This window comes from Podarcis vaucheri, assembly GCF_965113315.1.
Source record: "Podarcis vaucheri genome assembly, chromosome: 6".
Classification (NCBI taxonomy): domain Eukaryota; kingdom Metazoa; phylum Chordata; class Lepidosauria; order Squamata; family Lacertidae; genus Podarcis; species Podarcis vaucheri.
In genome coordinates, this window is record NC_138764.1 from 5,207,830 (window position 1) to 5,228,841 (window position 21,012).

Consider the following 21,012-nt stretch of genomic DNA (forward strand, 5'->3'; position numbering starts at 1 on the left):
TCGGCAAGCCCTAGGCGTTGAGGCTTTAGCCCACAGCGCCACCCGCGTCCGAACTTTATTACATACACAATGCCTATAAATCGCTTCCCCCCAAAATTGTTTTTTTAAAAAGCGTTTTATATGCATTGTATATGCGATATAACGCTGTGGAGTCCCCCCTTCCCCAGCTGGACTTTGCGTATACAAGGCGCTTCAGGGTGTCGCTTCCTTGAGGTTTCAATGTTTGCGCCAGAGCCCGCCTTGAGGGAGCAATAAGGGGGAAGGTGGCCCTGGCAGCCCCGCTGGTCCTCCTCCTCCTCCTCCTCAGCAGGGCTTCTCTTGCGTGGGCCCCGGCCAGGCCCAGACCCGCCAGCCGCTCCCCCCAGGGCGGCACTCCTTGCGACTCCTGCGCGCGGCACGCGGAAGAAGACCGCGCGCCGGCTCTGTGCTCTGTCCCCCAACGGTCACAAAGGGACCGCGCGGAACTCCGCCCCGCCCATTGGCTGCCTCGCGCCAGGGAAAGTAGTTCCCGCATATAAAGGCCCTGCCGGGGAGCCGGGGGGGGGCGCGCAGGGGCGGCGGCGGCGGGGCAGCGAGAGAGGCGATGGCGTCGGGCGCCGCGGAGCAGCCGGGGGAGGGAGCGGGGGCGGCGAAAAGCCCCCCTGGAAGCGCGAGGGCGCGCCGCCTGGCTGTCACCGTGGGCGTCGCGGGGGAGGAGGAGGGCGAGGCCGGGCCGCTGCCGGCGCAGTTCCCCTCTCACCTGGGAGCGCTGAGCGGCGGCGGGAAGGCGGCGCTGTACTGCGACGACCTCCTGAAGGGCTGCAAGGTGACCGGGAGGGAGGGAGGAGGGAGGGAGAGGAGCCGAGGCAAGAGCCCGGCCCCAAACCCGCCCCCCCCCGGCTCCCTCGCCGGCATGACTGAGGTGCAAAGGCCGCCTTGTCCCCGACAGGGACTCGAGGCGGCTGACGGATATGTACTGTACAAATAAGTATCATATAGATGGGGTACACGCGTTCAGCTTTACATGTGAATAACTACAAGTGCACAGCTCAACTCTCTGTTAACAAGTAGACAGATTGCGCACTTGTGGAGTGGAGTGTGTGCAGCCCTGGGCAGGAAAGGAAGTGGGAGAAAGAGGCTGATTATATGCATGTATTATTTACTTAACATATCTAGAGAATATGTGCACAAATCTCTGCTTGCATAGCATCTATGGCAGGTAACAATAGTAAGAAAATAGAAGCAAATAAAATTTAAAAGTAAAAAAAATGTTAAAAATAAGTTGTTGGCATCTGTCTGTCTCCAGAGTGCACCTCTGAGGGTGATGTCAAAACTGTGTTAGCAGCAATGAATGCCTTGGCAACGTGTATGAAGGGCCTGGGCTGCAAAGACAGCAAGAAATACACCCCCCCCCCGCTTTTTTTTCCCAAAGGAAAACAGCAATACATTTGGTACCAGCTTGGCTGCTGGTGTTGCTAGGCAGGGACATACAAGGCCCTGTCCAACTGTCTTAGGGACTCCTCTCCGGATTGTACATTTATAAGAAGTAGCTGGGGACACATAGATCCAGAGAGCAAATTATGTTACAGGATAGGCATTTGTGTGCTGAGAAAAACAGTCTGAGGAATTCCCTCAATTTCCACAACCCACAACTTCATAATTAAAGATGGCTTCATTCAGCTAAATCCTACTTGTAGATGCATTGACATATTGTGTGTGTGGTTGGCCGCACCCTGTAGAGAAAGGGATTTGGCTAGCTGGGCAGAAAGGGAAATGATCAATTTTATAGATTAATTTGCAAGGTTATGTTTTGTTTGTTTCTGAAAATATCCAAATACATTTCTGACATTTCTTTCTCCTTTTACATGAAAGGCAGAAGATGCCAATGAAGCCATTAGCAAATACCTTTTGGAAAAGTTGAAGATGAAGGAAAAATGGCTTGGAATCTGGAAGACCAATCCAGAACTTTTTTTTGTTAATTCTGAAGAAATTCCCATACCATATGTTGGTGTGCTTGTTGAGGTAACTACATTTCTCTTTAGAATGTTAATTTTAAAAAATATTTGGTGACAATTAGTACTTTCAGTTCAGTGAATATTAATTTGAAGATAGCCACAATTTGAATACTTTGTTGTGGCAGGAAACATTACAAGTCTCTTTCAGAAAGTTTTTGAATACTTGGTCTTTTTATTACTGGGTCTGAGACATCGTACGATGAAAGTGAAGCTCCCACCAGTTCAGCTATGCCGTTGGGAACTTAAAGACCAACTAAGTTAGTTCTTGGTATGAGCTTTCGTGTGCATGCACACTTCTTCAGATACACTGAAACAGAAGTTGCCAGATTCTTCTATATAGTGAGAAGGTGGGGAGGGGTATTACTCAGAAGGGTGGTGGGAATGGGTGATTGGCAGATAGCTGAGATGAGTAATACCCCTCCCCACCTTCCCACTATATAGAAGGATCTGGCAATTTCTGTTTCAGTGTATCTGAAGAAGTGTGCATGCACACAAAAGCTCATACCAAGAACTAACTTAGTTGGTCTTTAAGGTGCTACTGGAAGGAATTTTTTATTTTGACTATGGCAGACCAACACGGCTACCTATCTGTAGCCGTTGGGAACGTTAGCTCAAGTGTCTTACTTACATCCAGCCATCTGAAAGCAGTGAGGCCTTACCTTTATCATGTTTCTTTCATAGTTCTGTAATAGTTCTATACAGGTAATCCTTTTGTGCGAGGGTTACGTTCTGGACCCTCACGTGCATCAGTGGAATGCACATAAGCCTGCTCCATCCCATTCCATCCCATTTTGGGGCTACTTCTGGATTTGGCACTGTGTGGTCGCATGTTGCTTGGACGTGCCTAAATCAGTCATTGCCTGTATTCCCTTTAAAGCACCAAATGGCCTGGCCCCTGTATAACTTAGGAAATGCCCTATTCTGATAATTTTCCCTGTCCCGAATGGTTCCATTCCATTTTTCTTTCAATGTACTATAGTGAAACCAGGACTTTTGCAGGTCACTTCCAGATGACATGTTTGTTGATGATTCATATATATCAAATAAAAACATGAAATAAAAACAGAAAACAATACATATATCCCCTTTGACTTCCCCCCTCCTCTTTTGTGGATCCTTACATTATGGCGTGCTCTGGTCCATGGGGTCACGAAGAGTCGGACACGACTAAACAACAACAATGTTATCATTCCCACCCACCCCGCATCTCCTTTATAACTCCAGTCTTCAATGAAATCTTAAATATTCCTTAGTTCAAATTTTTACTACAAGTCTCAAATCAATCCTGCTAATGAATTTAATTGTTTACAATAATTTTTCAAATAAATTTTATATTTTCCCCATTCTTCCTGGTTTATTCTTCCTGGTTTCTAATTCTTCCCATTAATTTTGCCATTTGGGCATAGTCCATTAATTTTATCTTTCATTCTTCCTTGATCAGGACCATATCTTCCTTCTATCTCTGGGCTAGCAGCATCCGAGCAGTTGTGGTCACATACATGAACAGTTTTTTTCTGGTCATTTGATATCTAATATTCCTAAAAGAAAAGCTTTGTTTCTTTGAAAAAGTTATCTTTAATATTTTTTTCAACTCATCTTCTCCCAGAAGGTTTTTTTATTACCTTACATGACGACCACATGTGGTAAAAGGTGCCCTCTTTTTCTTTGAATTTCCAGCATACATTTGATTTTGATTTATACATTTTAGCTAGGGTAAAGGTAAAGGGACCCCTGACCATTAGGTCCAGTCGCGGACGACTCTGGGGTTGCGGCACTCATCTTGCTCTATAGGCCGAGGGAGCCGGCATTTGTCTGCAGACAGCTTCCAGGTCATGTGGGCAGCATGACCAAGCCGCTTCTGGCAAACCAGAGCAGCGCACGAAAACTCGGTTTACCTTCCCACAGGAGCTAGTTTACCAGGAGTTAAATACCATTTGTACATCATTTTCATGTAGTTTTCTTTCAAAATATACCATGTAAATTTTAAGTCTACATTCCATAACCTCTCCCATGCTGCTGTTTCAATATTATAACCAAAGTCCCTTGCCCAATGTATCATCACTTATTTAACCTGCTCATCTTTTTTTAGCTGTATTAGTTAGTATCAAACTTTATTTCCGTCACAGACCAGCATAAGATAAAAGATATGGATAAACTGAACTCATAAGACTTAAAACAGGTAAGGAATAAAAACTAGCAATTAAAAGGTGCTCATCTTTTGTTTGCCATTCCAATAATAGATTGAAAATTTTGGAAATTAATTTACTTTTGTTTTCTAGCAACTCTTTTTCAAATTGAGAGGTTTTAGTTGAAAAACCATTTTTTAAATCCAACTTAAATACAGTGGTACCTTGGTTGCGGATGGGATTCATTCCGGAGCTCTGGTCGGATCCCGAGGTTTCCACAACTGGAGGGACCACATATGCGTGTGCAGACCGCTTCTGCACATGTACATGGCGCAGTAGAGCGCTTCTGCGCATGTGCACACGGCGAAACACTTCCGGGTTTGCTGCTTTTGCAACCCAAAGTTTACATTACCCGATGGTCACGTAAGCTGACGTGCTACTGTACTTCATTAAGCTGATGATACTGCAACCAGTTGGATACAAAACCTCTTATATCTTCAAACCTCCTTAATTTTATCTCTTGATCTACTTCTATTAATAGGTCTTTATAAGTTACCCAATCATTTCACATATTTCTTATTTTCACAGATATTGCCTCTATTGGGAAAGTCACCACAGTGTTTTTTGTTCTAATTGTTTATATTTTATGTTTGTTCATAATTCATCCTGTTGTTTGCAGAGAAATTAGATAACGTTGGTTCTTTGATGAGCATTCATTCTGATTTGTTTGTGGGGAGGCTAGACGTGTCAAAGCTTGTGTCATCCTACACTTTCTAGTGCATTTCCCCATCACTTTCCGTGTTGCAAGAAGTCTGAACTTTTAAGGGGAGGTGGGTTTCTTGCACTAAGCCTTCCAATCAAGTATTTTGCCACCTGAATTTGCCTGCGTGTCCTTGAATCCCACCGCAAAATAGTAGTAGTCTGGAAGCTCCCCCAGTGACGGTTGCTATTCTTTGTAACCTCCTTACAGGAAAGTCTGCCTGGCAACCTCTGCCAGGAGGTGAAGTCCTTTTGGTATGAGGCCTTCCCCAAGTATTTACTTGTTGAATTTTGATTGTGCTACTTAAATTTTTAGGTATTTTTAGGATTGCATTCTAGAGGGTGGGGAGACACAGTGACCATATTACACACATGGGAGCATAGTATATAGTGTAAACAGGGTACTATTTTTATTGTATTTTTAGGTTTGAAAAAAGTATAATAATGTCACCAAGATAAAACTTTTCCAGACCAAGTTCAGATACCTAGGGGTACAAATAACCAGAAACTTCAATAAATTATAGCTCCACAACTACAACCCCTCGTGGCGACAAATTAACAAAGACCTAAAGAGATGGAACAACATGAACTTCACTCTCTCAGACAAAATAGCCACAATCAAAATGATCCCCTCCCAGAACTAACCTACCTATTCCTAACCCTCCCAGTCTGGAATCCCCCAACCCAACTCTGTAAACGGCAGGAAAAAACCTACACTTATTTATTTCTCACACAAAAAACCCCAAAATAAGCTCCAAATACCTGCGCCTCCCCCCCCAGAGGGAGAATGGGGAATCCCCAACATAGAACTATACTACATTGCCAACCAAGTACACCACATAATCCCATATATACTAAATGATGAGACAAAACAATGGATACACCTAGAAAGGGACACAGTTGAAAATACCTGCACCACAGCATACCTATTCCTCCCAAACAAACTAAGGAAAATTCCCACAACACTTAACAGGTGCACACAGAGCATGCTTAAATCATGGAAAGCAGAAATAGGCAAACTGTCCCCAACCCCATCCCAGCTACTGTATTTTTCACCCCATATGGCGCACCGGCCCATAGGACGCACCTAGGTTTTTTTTGGGGCTGGGAATAAGGAAAAATATTTTTATTTCCCCCCCAGGTGCGGGGCGGGGGAAGCTAGGGCTAGGGCTTCGAGTAGCTCTCTCTCTTGCGGAGAGCAGCCTGTTCTGGGTGCTGGGGCCGGGGGAAGCTAGAGCTGCTCTCCGCAAGAGAGAGAGCTACTCGAAGCCCGGGCACGACTGCTCAGCGCGCCCGGGCTTCGGGATAAGAGGCAGCTCTGCGCAAGCCGTGGGAAGGCTCACTCTGAACTCACTCTGAAACTCACCTACAGGTGGAACCTAACACCAAGGAAATTAGGGCTAATACGCCCAGGAACCTCACCAAAATGCTGGAGAGGGTGCACCTCCACAGGCACATACTTCCACATGTGGTGGGAATGCCCCAAAATCCAACTATTCTGGACAACAGCTATAAAAGAAATATGCAAAATAACTAAGCAAGTATTAGAAATAACCTCAGAACCGGCCCTACTAAACATCTTCCAAGACAATAATGCCCACTCACATCACAAAGAACTCATAATCCACCTACTCTCAGCAGCCAGAAACGCCATAACCAGACACTGGAGAGACCTGTCAGGAGTAAGCATGGACCAATGGTACCAAATAGTATGGGAAACAGCCTTACTAGAAAAATTAACTAATACTATAAACGGGAACTGACACGGGGACAAATAGAAGACGCCCTCACCCCAGTATGGCTCCTTTATCACATACACAGCCCAACAAAACAACGACAAGAATCCACCAACAGCATACGAATCAATATAGCTAACCTGATCCAAAACATCCCCCCCCCCCACTCACACATGAAAACAAAGTTCATCACAGCCAATCACAAATGAACAATCACACCCTAGGCCAACCCCCAACCTCTCAACACCAAAGAGAACCTGCACAAGCATCGCTGACGCAAAACCCCACACATACGTTAAGTAAAATAGAAACATCACCCCACTCCCCATTCCCCCCTCCACCTCTTTCCCCCCTTTTCTTCCTAATGTAACACTAATGTCTCAACAAATGAAACTGATCTGTAAAAAATGTAACTTGAAAAATGAGACATTGCACATACTTTTGTAAACCAAGAAATCTTTAATAAAAATACATTTAAAAACAGAAGAAGTATAATAATATAACTTCTTCTGTATGAAAATACATACTATTTTCAGTAATAATAATTATTATATAATAGCCAAACCTTCTTTGGGAGTTCTGCTATACTGGGGCTAAGAGTTCCAGCTCTGACCCAGGAAAACTTGCTTACTAACAAGAATTCCCTTTGGAGGGTATGATTATATGTATATGTATATGTATATATGGGACAGCAGTATGCAATGAAACATGTAGAAGTTTAGGCGAGATTCCTTATTTCCTTCCCACTTCCTTTTTAAATCAACCTAATTCTATCTTTGCTATCTACTCTCTTGTTTTCTGCGTGGCAGCTGATCGGGGACATTTTTCAGTCTTTGTGCATTCAATAATCTGGTGTTTAGAAAACCTACCATTTCAATGTTCCTTAAGCATAATGGACTGGGCAATCTTATACTCCCATGTGGGTGGGGGACTTAAATTGCTGCAATGTCAGCATAACTTGTGTCATATCCAATAACCTCTCAGTTGACCTATCTTGAGAACAGGATTGTAGCCATAAATTGTATAACAAAAGTCAAAAGAGTTGAGAAATCTATATATAAATCTTAATCTATTTTAACCTTGTAATTGTTTTTTTGTTACAGGTTACTTGCAAACTGCCCCAGAATCCCTCTGCTAACTTCAAAGTTTCTGTATCTGTAGCTGAACCCTTTTCCTCTAATATTAAAAATATTCCAAGACAGTTGGTTGATGAAGTTCTGGAGGAAATGGATCACTGTGTGCCTCTTTTGGAAGTCTATCCTGTAGAGGGGCAGGACAGCGCAGTGTATGATATAGCCAAGGCTTTGGAAATTGTGAGGTATGTTTTTCTAGAGTTTGGGATTCAACAGCATATTAAAGAAGGTGTGACAAAATAGAAATAACTATTAGAAAAAGAATTTAAGAATATTAGACTGAGGGTAGAAGCTTATTTTTGAAGTTAGGGAGGTAGAGTACACACTTTATGTGCAGGTGATGGTTCCTGGCATCCCAGGTAACAGGTGACGTGAAAGATCTCTGCCTGACAGCTTTGCAAGCTGCTACCAGTCAAAGTGGAGAATAATAGGATTGATGGAGAAATAATCTGATCTCATAAAAGGCAGCTTCCGTTATTCCATTTTAAGTTACAGAACCTTGAAATATTAAAACCTTACAAAACTTACTAGTGGTCAGTTAATGTGGGGACGCGGGTGGCGCTGTGGGCTAAAGCCTCAGCGCCTAGGGCTTGCCGATCGAAAGGTCGGCGGTTCGAATCCCCGCGGCGGGGTGCGCTCCCGCTGCTCGGTCCCAGCGCCTGCCCACCTAGCAGTTCGAAAGCACCCCCGGGGGCAAGTAGATAAATAGGTACCGCTTACCAGCGGGAAGGTAAACGGCGTTCCGTGTGCGGCTCTGGCTCGCCAGAGCAGCGTTGTCACGCTGGCCACGTGACCCGGAAGTGTCTTCGGACAGCGCTGGCCCCTGGCCATTAGATGTGAGATGGGCGCACAAACCCCAGAGTCTGTCAAGACTGGCCCGTTCGGGCAGGGGTACCTTTACCTTTACCTTTAATGTGTCCTTCAGTACTTTACTTTCTCCCCATTATTAACAGCTCTTAGGTAACAGAAACGCATGATCAGTGGATACATCAAAATGCAGCGAAATTTGGAAAGCCCTATACCAAGGATGAACTGCTGGCATTCTTTTAATGGTTATTAGCCATTCGGGCCCCTTCATGGATCACTACCTTGCCGTGGTGAAGGGGCTTGAATAACTCAGAGAAGCTATGAGCTATGCCATGGAGGGCCACCCAAGATGGACAGGTCATAGTGGAGGGTTTTGACCAAACGTGATCCACCTGGAGTAGGAACCGGCAAGCCACTCCAGTATCCCTGCCAAGAAAACTCCATGGACAAAGACAACAGGCATATAAAAAGCCCTGCAAATAACAAGGCCAGTGGAAGTTTGGAAAACTCAGCAGTGGCCAGAGGATTGGAGAAGATCAGTCTACATCCCAATCCCAAAGAAAGGCAGTGCCAAAGAATGCTCCAACTACCGCACAATTGCACTCATTTCACACGCTAGCAAGGTTATGCTTAAAATTCTACAAGGAAGGCTCAAGCAGTATGTGGACCGAGAACTCCCAGAAGTGCAAGCTGGATTTAGAAGAGGCAGAGGAACCAGAGACCAAATTGCAAACATGCGCTGGATTATGGAGAAAGCTAGAGAGTTCCAGAAAGACATCTACTTCTGCTTCATTGACTATGCAAAAGCCTTTGACTGTGTTGACCACAGCAAACTATGGCAAGTTCTTAAAGAAATGGGAGTGCCTGATCACCTCATCTGTCTCCTGAGAAATCTCTATGTGGGACAAGAAGCTACAGTTAGAACTGGATATGGAACAACTGATTGGTTCCAAATTGGGAAAGGAGTACGGCAAGGCTGTATATTGTCTCCCTGCTTATTTAACTTATATGCAGAATTCATCATGCGAAAGGCTGGGCTGGATGAATCCCAAACCGGAATTAAGATTGCCGGAAGAAATATCAACAACCTCAGATATGCAGATGACACAACCTTGATGGCAGAAAGTGAAGAGGAATTAAAGAACCTTTTAATGAGGGTGAAAGAGGAGAGCGCAAAATATGGTCTGAAGCTCAACATCAAAAAAACGAAGATCATGGCCACTGGGCCCATCACCTCCTGGCAAATAGAAGGGGAAGAAATGGAGGCAGTGAGAGATTTTACCTTCTTGGGCTCCATGATCAGTGCAGATGGTGACAGCAGTCACGAAATTAAAAGACGCCTGCTCCTTGGGAGAAAGGCGATGGCAAACCTAGACAACATCTTAAAAAGCAGAGACATCACCTTGCCAACAAAGGTCCGTATAGTAAAAGCCATGGTTTTCCCAGTAATGATGTATGGAAGTGAGAGCTGGACCATAAAGAAGGCTGATCGCCGAAGAATTGATGCTTTTGAATTATGGTGCTGGAGGAGACTCTTGAGAGTCCCATGGACTGCAAGAAGATCAAACATCTCCATTCTGAAGGAAATCAGCCCTGAGCGCTCACTGGAAGGACAGATCGTGAAGCTGAGGCTCCAATACTTTGGCCACCTCATGAGAAGAGAAGACTCCCTGGAAAAGACCCTGATGTTGGGAAAGATGGAGGGCACAAGGAGAAGGGGACGACAGAGAATGAGATGGTTGGATGGTGTTCTTGAAGCTACTAGCATGAGTTTGATCAAACTGCGGGAGGCAGTGGAGGACAGAAGTGCCTGGCGTGCTCTGGTCCATGGGGTCACGAAGAGTCGGACACGACTAAACGACTAAACAACAACAACAGCCATTCGGGGCTGCTAATTTGTAGCACTGACATTATGAATCTGTGGTTTCCAGAAGTTAGGTGCCTATTGCTTCAATTGCATATTCTTGTAGTATTTTATCTCACATCCTTGTTGACTTGCCGGTCTGTCATCTGGAGCCATGGCTGATGTAGGAACATTATTTCCCTGGGGCCTTGTTTTGATTCTTATCTTTAATTTGATTCTTCTTGGTTTGGAGCTGTAAGTTCCTGCCATATGTCAGCTGCTTTGACTAATGTGGCCAGCCCACTTATTATGCTTTAAAATACTACTTCCAGGAGAATTTCAACAAATCTTATTCAGCCATTTTTTCTAATTAGTGACTACAGTTTATTCAGGGTTGGTTGTAAATAACTGGGCAATTTCATCCAAACTTTGAGTTTAAAGAAGTTTAGCCAAAAATAAACAGAACCTAACCAATATTTGATCCCACCTTGGGGGAAGTTGAAAGCAGGGATGTGGGAACAATCTGTTCTACTTAACTGACAGGAGTACCTATCTTCAACAGCTACTTTCTTATTTAGTGTAAGTTTATGTCAGTTCTGTATTTTGTTTAATCTTTCTATTTTTTTATAGAAAGGAAGCCTCACCTTCCTTGCTTCCTCACCTGCTACTCTTTTACAATATTCTGGGGTTAATGTGGTCAATCTGTCAAACAGCTAAACATAAAGAAGTTTTTATTTCTTTAGGCTGCAGAAAGAAAGGAGAGCATAAAAGACTTTATAGAAATATAAGGACATTTCAAAATAGCCCAAAACAGAACATCAATATTTTGAACCAAAGTAAGGCACCTATTCAAGCAAAGCCAGGCAAGAGAGGTGTTTAGACATAAGAGAAGACAATACATTTTAGCTGACACAGCTCTCCCAGAAATGAAGTAAAAAAATGATTCTTTTATTGAGAAAAAGATGGAATACATTACAGTGGTACCTCGGGTTACGAACTTAATTCGTTCCGGAGGTCCGTTCTTAACCTGAAACTGTTCTTAACCTGAAGTACCACTTTAGCTAATGGGGCCTCCCGCTGCCGCCGCACCGCTGCTGCATGATTTCTGTTCTCATCCTGAAGCAAAGTTCTTAACCCGAGGTACTATATCTGGGTTAGTGGAGTCTGTAACCTGAAGCGTCTGTAACCTGAAGTGTATGTAACCCGAGGTACCACTGTATTGTGTACCAATAATATGGTAAAGTTGACATAATACAGACAGCTTGTACATTACAGTTTTTCTGTACTGTATAGGAAGAGGTACAGCAAGATTAACAAAATTAATTTGGTAAACTTTTATTTTGCTTTTCCCTCTTTTGCCTTCTGAATTTTATTATTTCTGCTATATATTTTTGCTAGATACATTCTGGCAATGAATGTCCTTTTTTAGCTTATTTACATGCCCATTTTCTACAGTAAAATATACCCAAAGCATCTCTCATCAAAAATCAACTTATTAGCAAAATGCATAACTTCTGAAAAATAGTATGTCACAAAACATATAAAAAATGCAAGTAAGATAAAAATGATTAAAGAAAGGATGAGATCCAACATAGGGCTAGTTCAAAAAGATTGACAGTTGATGTTATTCTGTGTTAGCACACAAGCTTAAGTGCCACAGAGTACAGTGGTACCTCTGGTTGCAAACGGGATCCGTTCTGGAGCTCCGGTCAGATCCCGAGGATTCCACAATTGGAGGGACCGCTTCCGTGCACATGCGTGTGGCAGTGGAGCGCTTCTGTGCATGCACACGTAGTAAAAACCCAGAAATATACTTCCGGGTTTAACGCTTACGTATCCTGAAGTTTACAGAACCAGAGGGATACGTAAGCGGATGTACAACTGTATAACAGTAGCAGTTGTGCTGGCAGTCGGGCGACATCTTTCACAAGAGGAGGACACCCATTGGATTTGGTGGTTGTGCTGTTGTAAGGTGAGGCTGTTTGTAATGGTTGTTGCCTTAACAAGCTGCCACAATTGGATATAACCCATAAGGAATTGAGTATCACAATTCAGTAATCTAGACTTAATAGATAACTAATACAGAGGAAATATAAAAATTAGAGTTCAAAGCAAAATAAATAAAAATAACACTGAACCATTCTAAAACTGGGTTCATGGCACTCCATGGGGCCACAGTAGCTTGGCTTAAATGCAGTTCAGAACAGGCAAGGTCTCACAAGGCCAAATGGTTCACAGCAGCTAGATGGTGCCCTTGTCTCTACTCAAGTACTAGGGAGTGGCAAAGATGGTAGTTCTCTTTCTCCAGCCTCCCAAGTGCCTCCTGAACTTTGTAGCCGTATATACTTAGGTACTTTTTATAATAATTATCAATGCAATGCAACTATGGCTTTTATTTAGGTTCTTCTATGACTTCCTTTGGAGAGACTGGGATGATGATGAAAAGAGCGAGGCCTATGCTGCACTGATAGAAGAGAGAATTAAGATGTAAGTATACTGCTCAGGTGAGCTGCCGTTGCACGGTCCCTGCTCCTGCCAACCTAGCAGTTCAAAAGCACGTCCAAGTGCAAGTAGATAAATAGGTACCACTCCAGTGGGAAGGTAAACGGCATTTCCGTGCGCTGCTCTGGTCCGCCAGAAGTGGCTTAGTCATGCTGGCCACATAACCAGGAAGCTGTACATCGGCTCCCTTGGCCAATAAAGTGAGATGAGCGCCGCAACCCCAGAGTCGTCTGCGACTGGACCTAATGGTCAGGGGTCGCTTTACCTTTACCTTATGCTGCTCAGCAATAGTTCTCAGAAACAGCAGATGAGGAAGTACTTCAGATTTTTGGTGAAGGCTCTACTGAGTGATGGAGAGGGCTAGGTTAGAAGCCATTTATTTTCGTAACATGTTAAGATGCTATAAATTGGATTTTATTTTTTTTAATATATAGAGGGACATCCTATCATGAGAACAACTTCACCTGCAGTTTGAAGTGATGCAATTCTTATTCAAGTTAACCTCCTGATCTGCTGTTTGAGAGAACTAGTAGAGCTTAGTTTTTGCATAAAGTTTCAAAAGGAGAAGCTCTAATTTTCTTAAATCTTCATAGTTGGTGTGATATTCAGAATGGGACTATCCCTGCTCCGATTGCTCATCGTTTTAGAAGAAATCTTGAAAAGTACAAAAGTCTGCATTTGGAGTTGATTCATTACCAAAGTAATATTAAAGAAGAACCCACAGCAGAAGAAGCAGTTGAATGTTGGAAAAAGTATTATGAATTGATAATGCTATGTGGATTGTTGAAAATATGGGAAGATTTACGCCTGAGGTAATTTAAGTTGACGTTGATTTTAAAAAATGGTTCAGTTTTTTTGCTTGTTGTCCAAATAGCTTGTTTTAATTACCTGTTGCTTTATTAATTTTAAGTACAATTCATTTGTTAGTGAATTAGATGTTACTACAGTGGTACCTCGGTTTTCGAATGTAATCTGTTCCAGAAGATGGTTCGAGTTTCGAAAACTGAAAACTGAAAACTCAGTACGGAAGCCTCAAAACGATAAACTCGAATACGGAAGCCGCATTTCCAGTTTGACTTCCAAGGCGCGTTCGAAAACAACAGCATTTACTTTCGGGCTTACAGCATTCGAAAACCAAAATATTAGTCAACGGAGATGTTCAAAAACCGAGGTACCACTGTATATGTTTAATTACATTGAACATAATTTGTGTAGATGTACACTCAGATTGGCGTGTCCTGGTGTAGTTATATTGTGTATTTCCATTATAAACGATTGCTAGGAGATATCTGATGAAATGATGTCACCTTAACTGTCCTGTTGTGCCTAAAGTGCCTCTTGAATGAAGCGCAGATGAGTTCACAGTCCCACCCCAGGTCTCCTAGTCAGAGCCAGTCAATAGTTTTTCATAAGATCATATATGATAAATGAAATACTCCTGACACTACAGCAGTGGCCTGGACATTTCTCCTCGTATGTTTTCAGATTGTGCCATTAAGGCAGAGACTTGATATTACAGGATTGGACATTTGGGTATACACCTGTTTACTAGTTTTTGCATTTCTGTTTTTTATTCTGTTTGGTGTAACAGCTGAATAAATATTAAACTGGGAAACTCTGCCATAGCATTAAATTTGGTTCCTTTAAGTGTATGTACATACTTTTATTAAGAAATGTTTGCAGTAGTAAATAACAGAAAATACTTAATTTTCATACCATTTTTGTCATCAATGGGAAGAACAAAAGCAGCTCTTCTGAATACGCTTAAAAGAAAGCAAATTCCATTGAAATTGGTGGGAATGGCATGTAAGTGTGTCAGCATCTAGCTTAGAGAGCCACATATGATAAATAACTAATTATTTTTTAGTTAAGATAATCATCATAATGCCAGTAGATTTATCCAGATCAACAATTTGCAGAGATTTGTAATGGATTGCTTCATTTTTTGAAAGGCAAGAGCCAACGGTAGGTTACATGTCTGCATGAGTAATTATGCGCCTAGTTTCAGTGTTTGGCAACTCAGTGGGGAAATTCCTATCTAAGAACTTGTAGAGCTGCTAGCTGTGTTTTGTATAGTCATAAAGAAACTTTCTGAACTTACATAGCTGTCAATGTTTTCTTTTTTTTAAGGGAAATTCCTTTATTCCGAATAGGATTCCTCGCAACAAAAGGGAAAAGTTGACAGCTGTGAACTTAATAACAATGTGTTCTTAATAATAATAATAATAATAATAATAATAATAATAATAATAATAATAATCTTCCCACAATTGTACATATTTCCATAAGTAATTAGGGCCATAATGATAAGTGAAGTTCCACCAAATAGAAAACCTATTACAGTGCATTTTAGGTACTTTTCCCTTCATATTAATCTAGACAATGAAGGAAAAAGTACCTAAAATCCAGTGTGATAGGTTTTCTATTTGGTGGAACTTCACTTACCACGAACTCTTATTTCAGAGTTAGAAAGGATTAGTTGTAGAAAAGCAGGACTCCCCCTTGTTACCATGCGACAGTTAGCATGTCTACTTGTTGTCGTTTAGTCGTGTCCGACTCTTCGTAAACCAGAGCACGCCAGGCATGTCTACTTAGTTCTATTCAATTCCACGGGGCTCACTCCCAGGCGCAGACTTGCAGCATTAGTTCTGCAGTTCCCTGTGATATAAAAGCTGCCAGTTCAGCTGCTCTTGTTAAATTATTTTCCTTTGTTATTTTGAGACCTTTGCTATACTTAAGACTATGTAAGTTTATTTAAATATGTATATTCTTTTGTAATAATTATTATATTCTATGCTTCCATTTCATTAACATATTTAATAGAGCAAAAGTTCAAAAATTGAATGAATTATTGAGAAATCACTGGGGGGCAGAGGACATGGAGCATGAAAACGTTTAAAAATCTTTTTTTCTTATACTAGCAGATACTAACTTTGTAATACTAATGATCTGTGAATATATTGGTTTCTGCTTTTAAAGATTAATCTCCCCTCCAAAATGGTTTATAAAAATGCTTTCAAATAGCTTTGACGCAGCACCCTTTAGTTCTTTTTAATTAGCTGCCTTGAATACTGTTTATACTTTAAGTAGTTGAAGTTTAAATTTTATTCATTTTAAGCCAATATTCATAGTAAATATTTCTAGGGTCTACAGTGCAATTACATCAGTTGTAAATGAAGTTGTCTGGCAAAGAGTAAAAATACTGAATGCTTCGTATTTTTTCGCTTTGCATTTTCAAGGCTTTGTCATGCCAGACATTTCTGGTATGCTCATTTTCTGTAGGGATATTGTTTAGGCTTAAATGTCTGTATCTGTTTAAAGCTGAAACAAATACAGTGCGAAGCATACTTGAAGCCAATTTTATTTAAATACAACTACAGAATGCTTTGCCTAAGGCATTATTGATAGTACAAAGTTCATTTTAAATTTTAGGGCTCATGGACCTCTCACCCCAAGAATTTTGAAACGGAGGAAAGGACACAGAGATGATGGAAAAACTGTAACTTACATTGTTGCAAAAACAGCAGCAGCAGAAATGGTAAGGAGTTCATTTGAATAAATATCCAAGTAGCTGAGACTGCTGCTTCTCCTTCAGCAAACTTTCCTTGATATCCCTTCTTCTCTCCAACCCTACCCAAAAAGCTTTTCCATTATTGCTCCCTTTGTAGAACTGTAAGGTGCAGGATTCTTTTATTTTGAAATACTGTAGACTTAGCTGTTGCCTTCTGCTCTCTTTGTGATTCTCCCGAAAGCAGTCTGGCTGGAAGGGGATTGAATTCAGCAGTCTTTTAATTTAATTTCAGTTTTGCTTGGTTAAAAACTGTCCTAATAAGCTGCTGTTTGTTTTAGTGCTAGCAAAGTAGATGAAGACTAGCATTTTTGCACTGGCAAGGTGTTTATGGAAACACTATTATCATTTCAGAGTGCCTGTCATCTTGGTGCTGGTCACATCCTATATGGCACTTACACACATAACCCATAAAGGAACTTTGCCCAAATTGTTTTTTGTTTTGTTTTTTAGAGAAATGCTAACAACACTTGTGCGCTTAATACAGAAGGAAACTAATGTGTAGAGTGGTACTTCTAGTTATGAATTTAATTCGTTCCAGAGGTCTGTTCTTAACCTGAAACTGTTCTTAACCAGAGGCATGCTTTTGCTAATGGGGCCTCTTGCTGCTGTTGCTGCGCCGCCGGCACACGATTTCCGTTCTCAACCTGGGGCAAAATTCTTAACTCGAGGTAACTCTTCCAGGTTAGCGGAGTTTGTAACCTGAATAAAAAAATTCCTTCCTGTAGCACCTTAAAGACCAACTAAGTTAGTTCTTGGTATAAGCTTTCGTGTGCATGCACACTTCTTCAGATACACCTGAGGCATTTGTAACTTGAGGTACCACTGTACTGTAGGTAGGGAACAGCATGTAAAGTTCAGAGAGTTCCTAGAAGTATGCTGCATAGAAGCAACAGTGAAAGGATAGGCTAAAAAACCACATTAACCTTTAAAACAAGACTGGCTAATCCCCGATTTTACTTTGTATCTGTCTCATCTGCCCAGGTTAAAGAATTAGCCCCAGACACACTTCTTCAGCAACATGATAACTTAAACCTGGCTTTGGACAGCTGTTACAGTGGAGATAATGTGCTTATTTTCCCAGGAGAATATAAAGCAGCAAACCTTTCCATGTTAACTGAAGATATTGTTATTAAAGGTCAGTAGTGTGCCAGCTGTGATTTTTATCGAATAGATTAAGAAAACTAAAACCAACTATTAGAATAAAGATTGGTTAAATGTGAGGCTCTTTCAGGTTTTCAGAATTTGGAGAGTGAATCACTTAAGGTTTTATATAAAAACATTTCTTGTTTGTGTCTTTTATTATAGGCATTACAGCTTCTTAATAAAAGTTCTGAAGCAACTGCAAACGTGCAGCACTGGTCATATTATCTGCAATAGCAAATTAATCATCAGCTGTAGAAGAGTGGGTCTAATTTCATGGTCTCCTATCCTGCTCTTGAGCATAGCTTTACAACTATTGCTGGTGATCTGATTGGGACTACAGTCATACTTCGAGTTGAAGTTGCTTCAGGTTGAGCGTTTTCGGGTTGTGCTCTGCGGCGACCCGGAAGTAACGGAATGCGTTACTTCCGGGTTTTACCGCTTGCGTATGCACAGATGCTCAAAATGACGTCATGCGCAGAAGCGGCGAATCACGACACGTGCAGACACACAGATTCAGGTTCTGGGGATCCAGAACGGATCCCATTTGCATCCAGAGGTACCACTGTACACGGGTGCAGCCATCAGTGTTGGATCACATTAGGAACTATACAGTGCAATCGGCATAGAAAGTTTTGTGTCCTGCTAAATTCCAAGTTGGCTCAGAATTGGCTCCAGATTGTAGCAAATGCAAGGCATGGTCAGCTCTCTGTTTTTCTGACAGCCATCAGCCAACCACCAAACTGTGCCACCAATGTGCATCAGTCCTCTGAAGCAGATTTTGCAGTTGGCGTGGGGGCACAGAAGAGAGGAAAGGAAAACTGCATTCTGGTTGAACAAGGACAGCATTGAATACCATCCATTTTTTTTTGAAGTACAGTGGTACCTCGGGTTACATATGCTTCAGGTTAGACTCTGCTAACCCAGAAATAGTACCTTGGGTTAAGAACTTTGCTTCAGGATGAGAACAGAAATCGTGCTCCAGTGGCGCAGCAGCAGCAGGAGGCCCCACTAACTAAAGTGGTGCTTCAGGTTAAGAACAGTTTCAGGTTAAGAACAGACCTCCGGAACGAATTAAGTACTTAACCCGAGGTACCACTGTACTTAAAGCTGCTTGGTCAAATGTACATTTCCTCCCTACTCCCACTGTCCAATTTCTGTGCACTTCTACATTTAATTGATTTTAATAATTCCGTTTCTCCATTTTGTTTAGGAGTTGGAAGACGAGAGGAAATTGTGATTGTTTCAGATCCTGTCTATGACAGTTTTATAGTGTCCAGGGCTCAAAATCTGAAGATAATGAATATTACTGTGCAGCAGCAAGGGACTCTCGATGGTATTATAGTAGTTGAATCTGGACACACATTTTTGGAGAACTGTGTTTTGAAGTGTGAAGGAACTGGTGTCTGTGTACTTGTTGGGGCTTCTCTGACAATTATAAACAGTGAGATTACTGGAGCTCAGGTACTCTATTTCAGTTCAAAACAAGATACAATACGCATATGAGAATGTAAGATGCTTTCATTCAGTGAACACACAAAAACCTGGTTTAATGCAGAAGGGGAACTAATAATGAAAAGACTTGATGTCAGTGATAGATAGCATAAATTTCAATATTACAGTTGCCGGTCCACAGGAAAGAGGTGTGAGTGGACAGGATGGTAGATGTGACAAGAAGACTTGATTCCAATCAGTTTTGCAGCATGCAAGTGGGGTTCTGGTCCAGTACTATATGCACTCCTTAGTACTGCGCAGCTGCTAGTTGCTGACCAGAAGAAGAAGAAGAAGAGTTTGGATTTGATATCCTGCCTTTCACTCCCTTTAAGGAGTCTCAAAGCGGCTCACATTCTCCTTTCCCTTCCTCCCCCACAACAAACACTCTGTGAGGTGAGTGGGGCTGAGAGACTTCAAAGAAGTGTGACTGGCCCAAGGTCACCCAGCAGCTGCAGGTGGAGGAGCGGAGACGCGAACCCGGTTTCCCAGATTACGAGACTACCGCTCTTAACCACTACACCACACTGGCTCCAAATGATCTGCATCAGTTAACTTGTATTCACACACAAAAATTGATTTTGTTCTGATAACATGATCAGTAGGAACAGCTAGTTGCATGTCAATCCACATTTTGGTTTTTGCACTCAGGGGGCTGGAGTCGAGTTATACCCAGGAAGCACAGCTACTCTGGAGGGTAACAAAATTCACCACTGCAATAACTTCCGAACCTGTGACTCCTCACATGGTAGTTTTGGTGGAATTAACATTAAGGTAAATTTTTGTTGACAATGGAATGCTACTGTAACAACCTAAATTATTTGAAAAGATTTCCATGTTTAAGAAGATAATTTGATTAAGATGCTACCGAGAGTTTATGAATAAACTTTTGATTCCTTAACAGGTTCTTCCTGCTCCTAAACTAAGGATGAAAAACAATCATATTTACAGTAACAATGGATATGGAGTGACCATTATTAAGCCTTCTGAGCAGCTGTGTGCTGCAGCTGAAGGAACAGTGGAATGTGTTGCTGCAGGAGATGGCGAAGATTCTGTTTCCAAACTAATGCAGGAATTGAGCCTTGAGATGAGCACAAACATACTAGAAGACAACACCAAAGGCATCAGCATAGTTAACTGAAGCTACAGGTTTCAGCTACAAAGGAAAACTTGTTGTATTAAAGGATATTAATAAGAGTTATTATGGATACTGATGAAACATGAAATAGCTCCGTAATTTCTATTTCTTAGTAAACAGAAAGCTCTTCATAGCTTGGCAATAATTTAAGCTTAATTTCCATTTAAGTCTTTGGCACCAGAAGCCATAGCTTATAGCTCAAAATATAACCCCTTGGAGGCTATCAGTTTGAATTCTGTACTCACTATTCCAACTCGGGAATATATTTTTTAAAAGCCTGTACAGCAGTAAGTAACCTTCAGACTTACTGAAAAGTAGTTAAAACTGCGGATTTATTACTACAGGTTTGTCTTCTTGAGTTAATTTTTACTGTATTATAAACAGGTCTTACGAATGAAGTAGGATATTTTGAACACCAGCCCCATAAAATTTAGCATACTTCTGGCAGGTCAAGGATAGAAGTCAGGGGACAGTATGACTGAGGAGCTAGAGCTAAACTTGACTTACTTAAAATTGATTATGTGAGAAATAAGGAATTCTGGACTTGGAAGTGGAGTTAGTCCTATTCAATTCAACATTAAAGGTTAACTGTCAGTTTTTTCTGGCCCTTTTATTATCCTTCCACATCTAGTGTTAACACGAATGCATCATTAATAATTTACTGTATTTTCCCGTGTATAAGACGATGGTTTTTGCTTTAAAAAAAAAAGAAGTCAAAAATTGGGGGTTGTCTTATACATGGATGGTGAATGCACAGGGGTTCTGGTATGGG

General features: G+C 41.7%; 1 protein-coding gene across 1 annotated transcript; it reads left to right on the plus strand.

The window, feature by feature from the left end:
* Positions 1 to 583: 583 nt before the first annotated feature.
* On the plus strand, positions 584 to 20,838 carry SHCBP1L (SHC binding and spindle associated 1 like; the record flags this gene model as incomplete). The annotated part of the gene is made up of 10 exons (XM_082227013.1): positions 584 to 805; positions 1,852 to 2,001; positions 7,719 to 7,933; positions 12,799 to 12,885; positions 13,494 to 13,712; positions 16,333 to 16,438; positions 17,453 to 17,606; positions 18,825 to 19,075; positions 19,754 to 19,876; positions 20,007 to 20,838. 10 exons carry the CDS (start codon positions 584 to 586, stop codon positions 20,241 to 20,243), a joined length of 1,764 nt encoding a protein of 587 aa, XP_082083139.1. The 3' UTR covers positions 20,244 to 20,838.
* Positions 20,839 to 21,012: the final 174 nt, after the last annotated feature.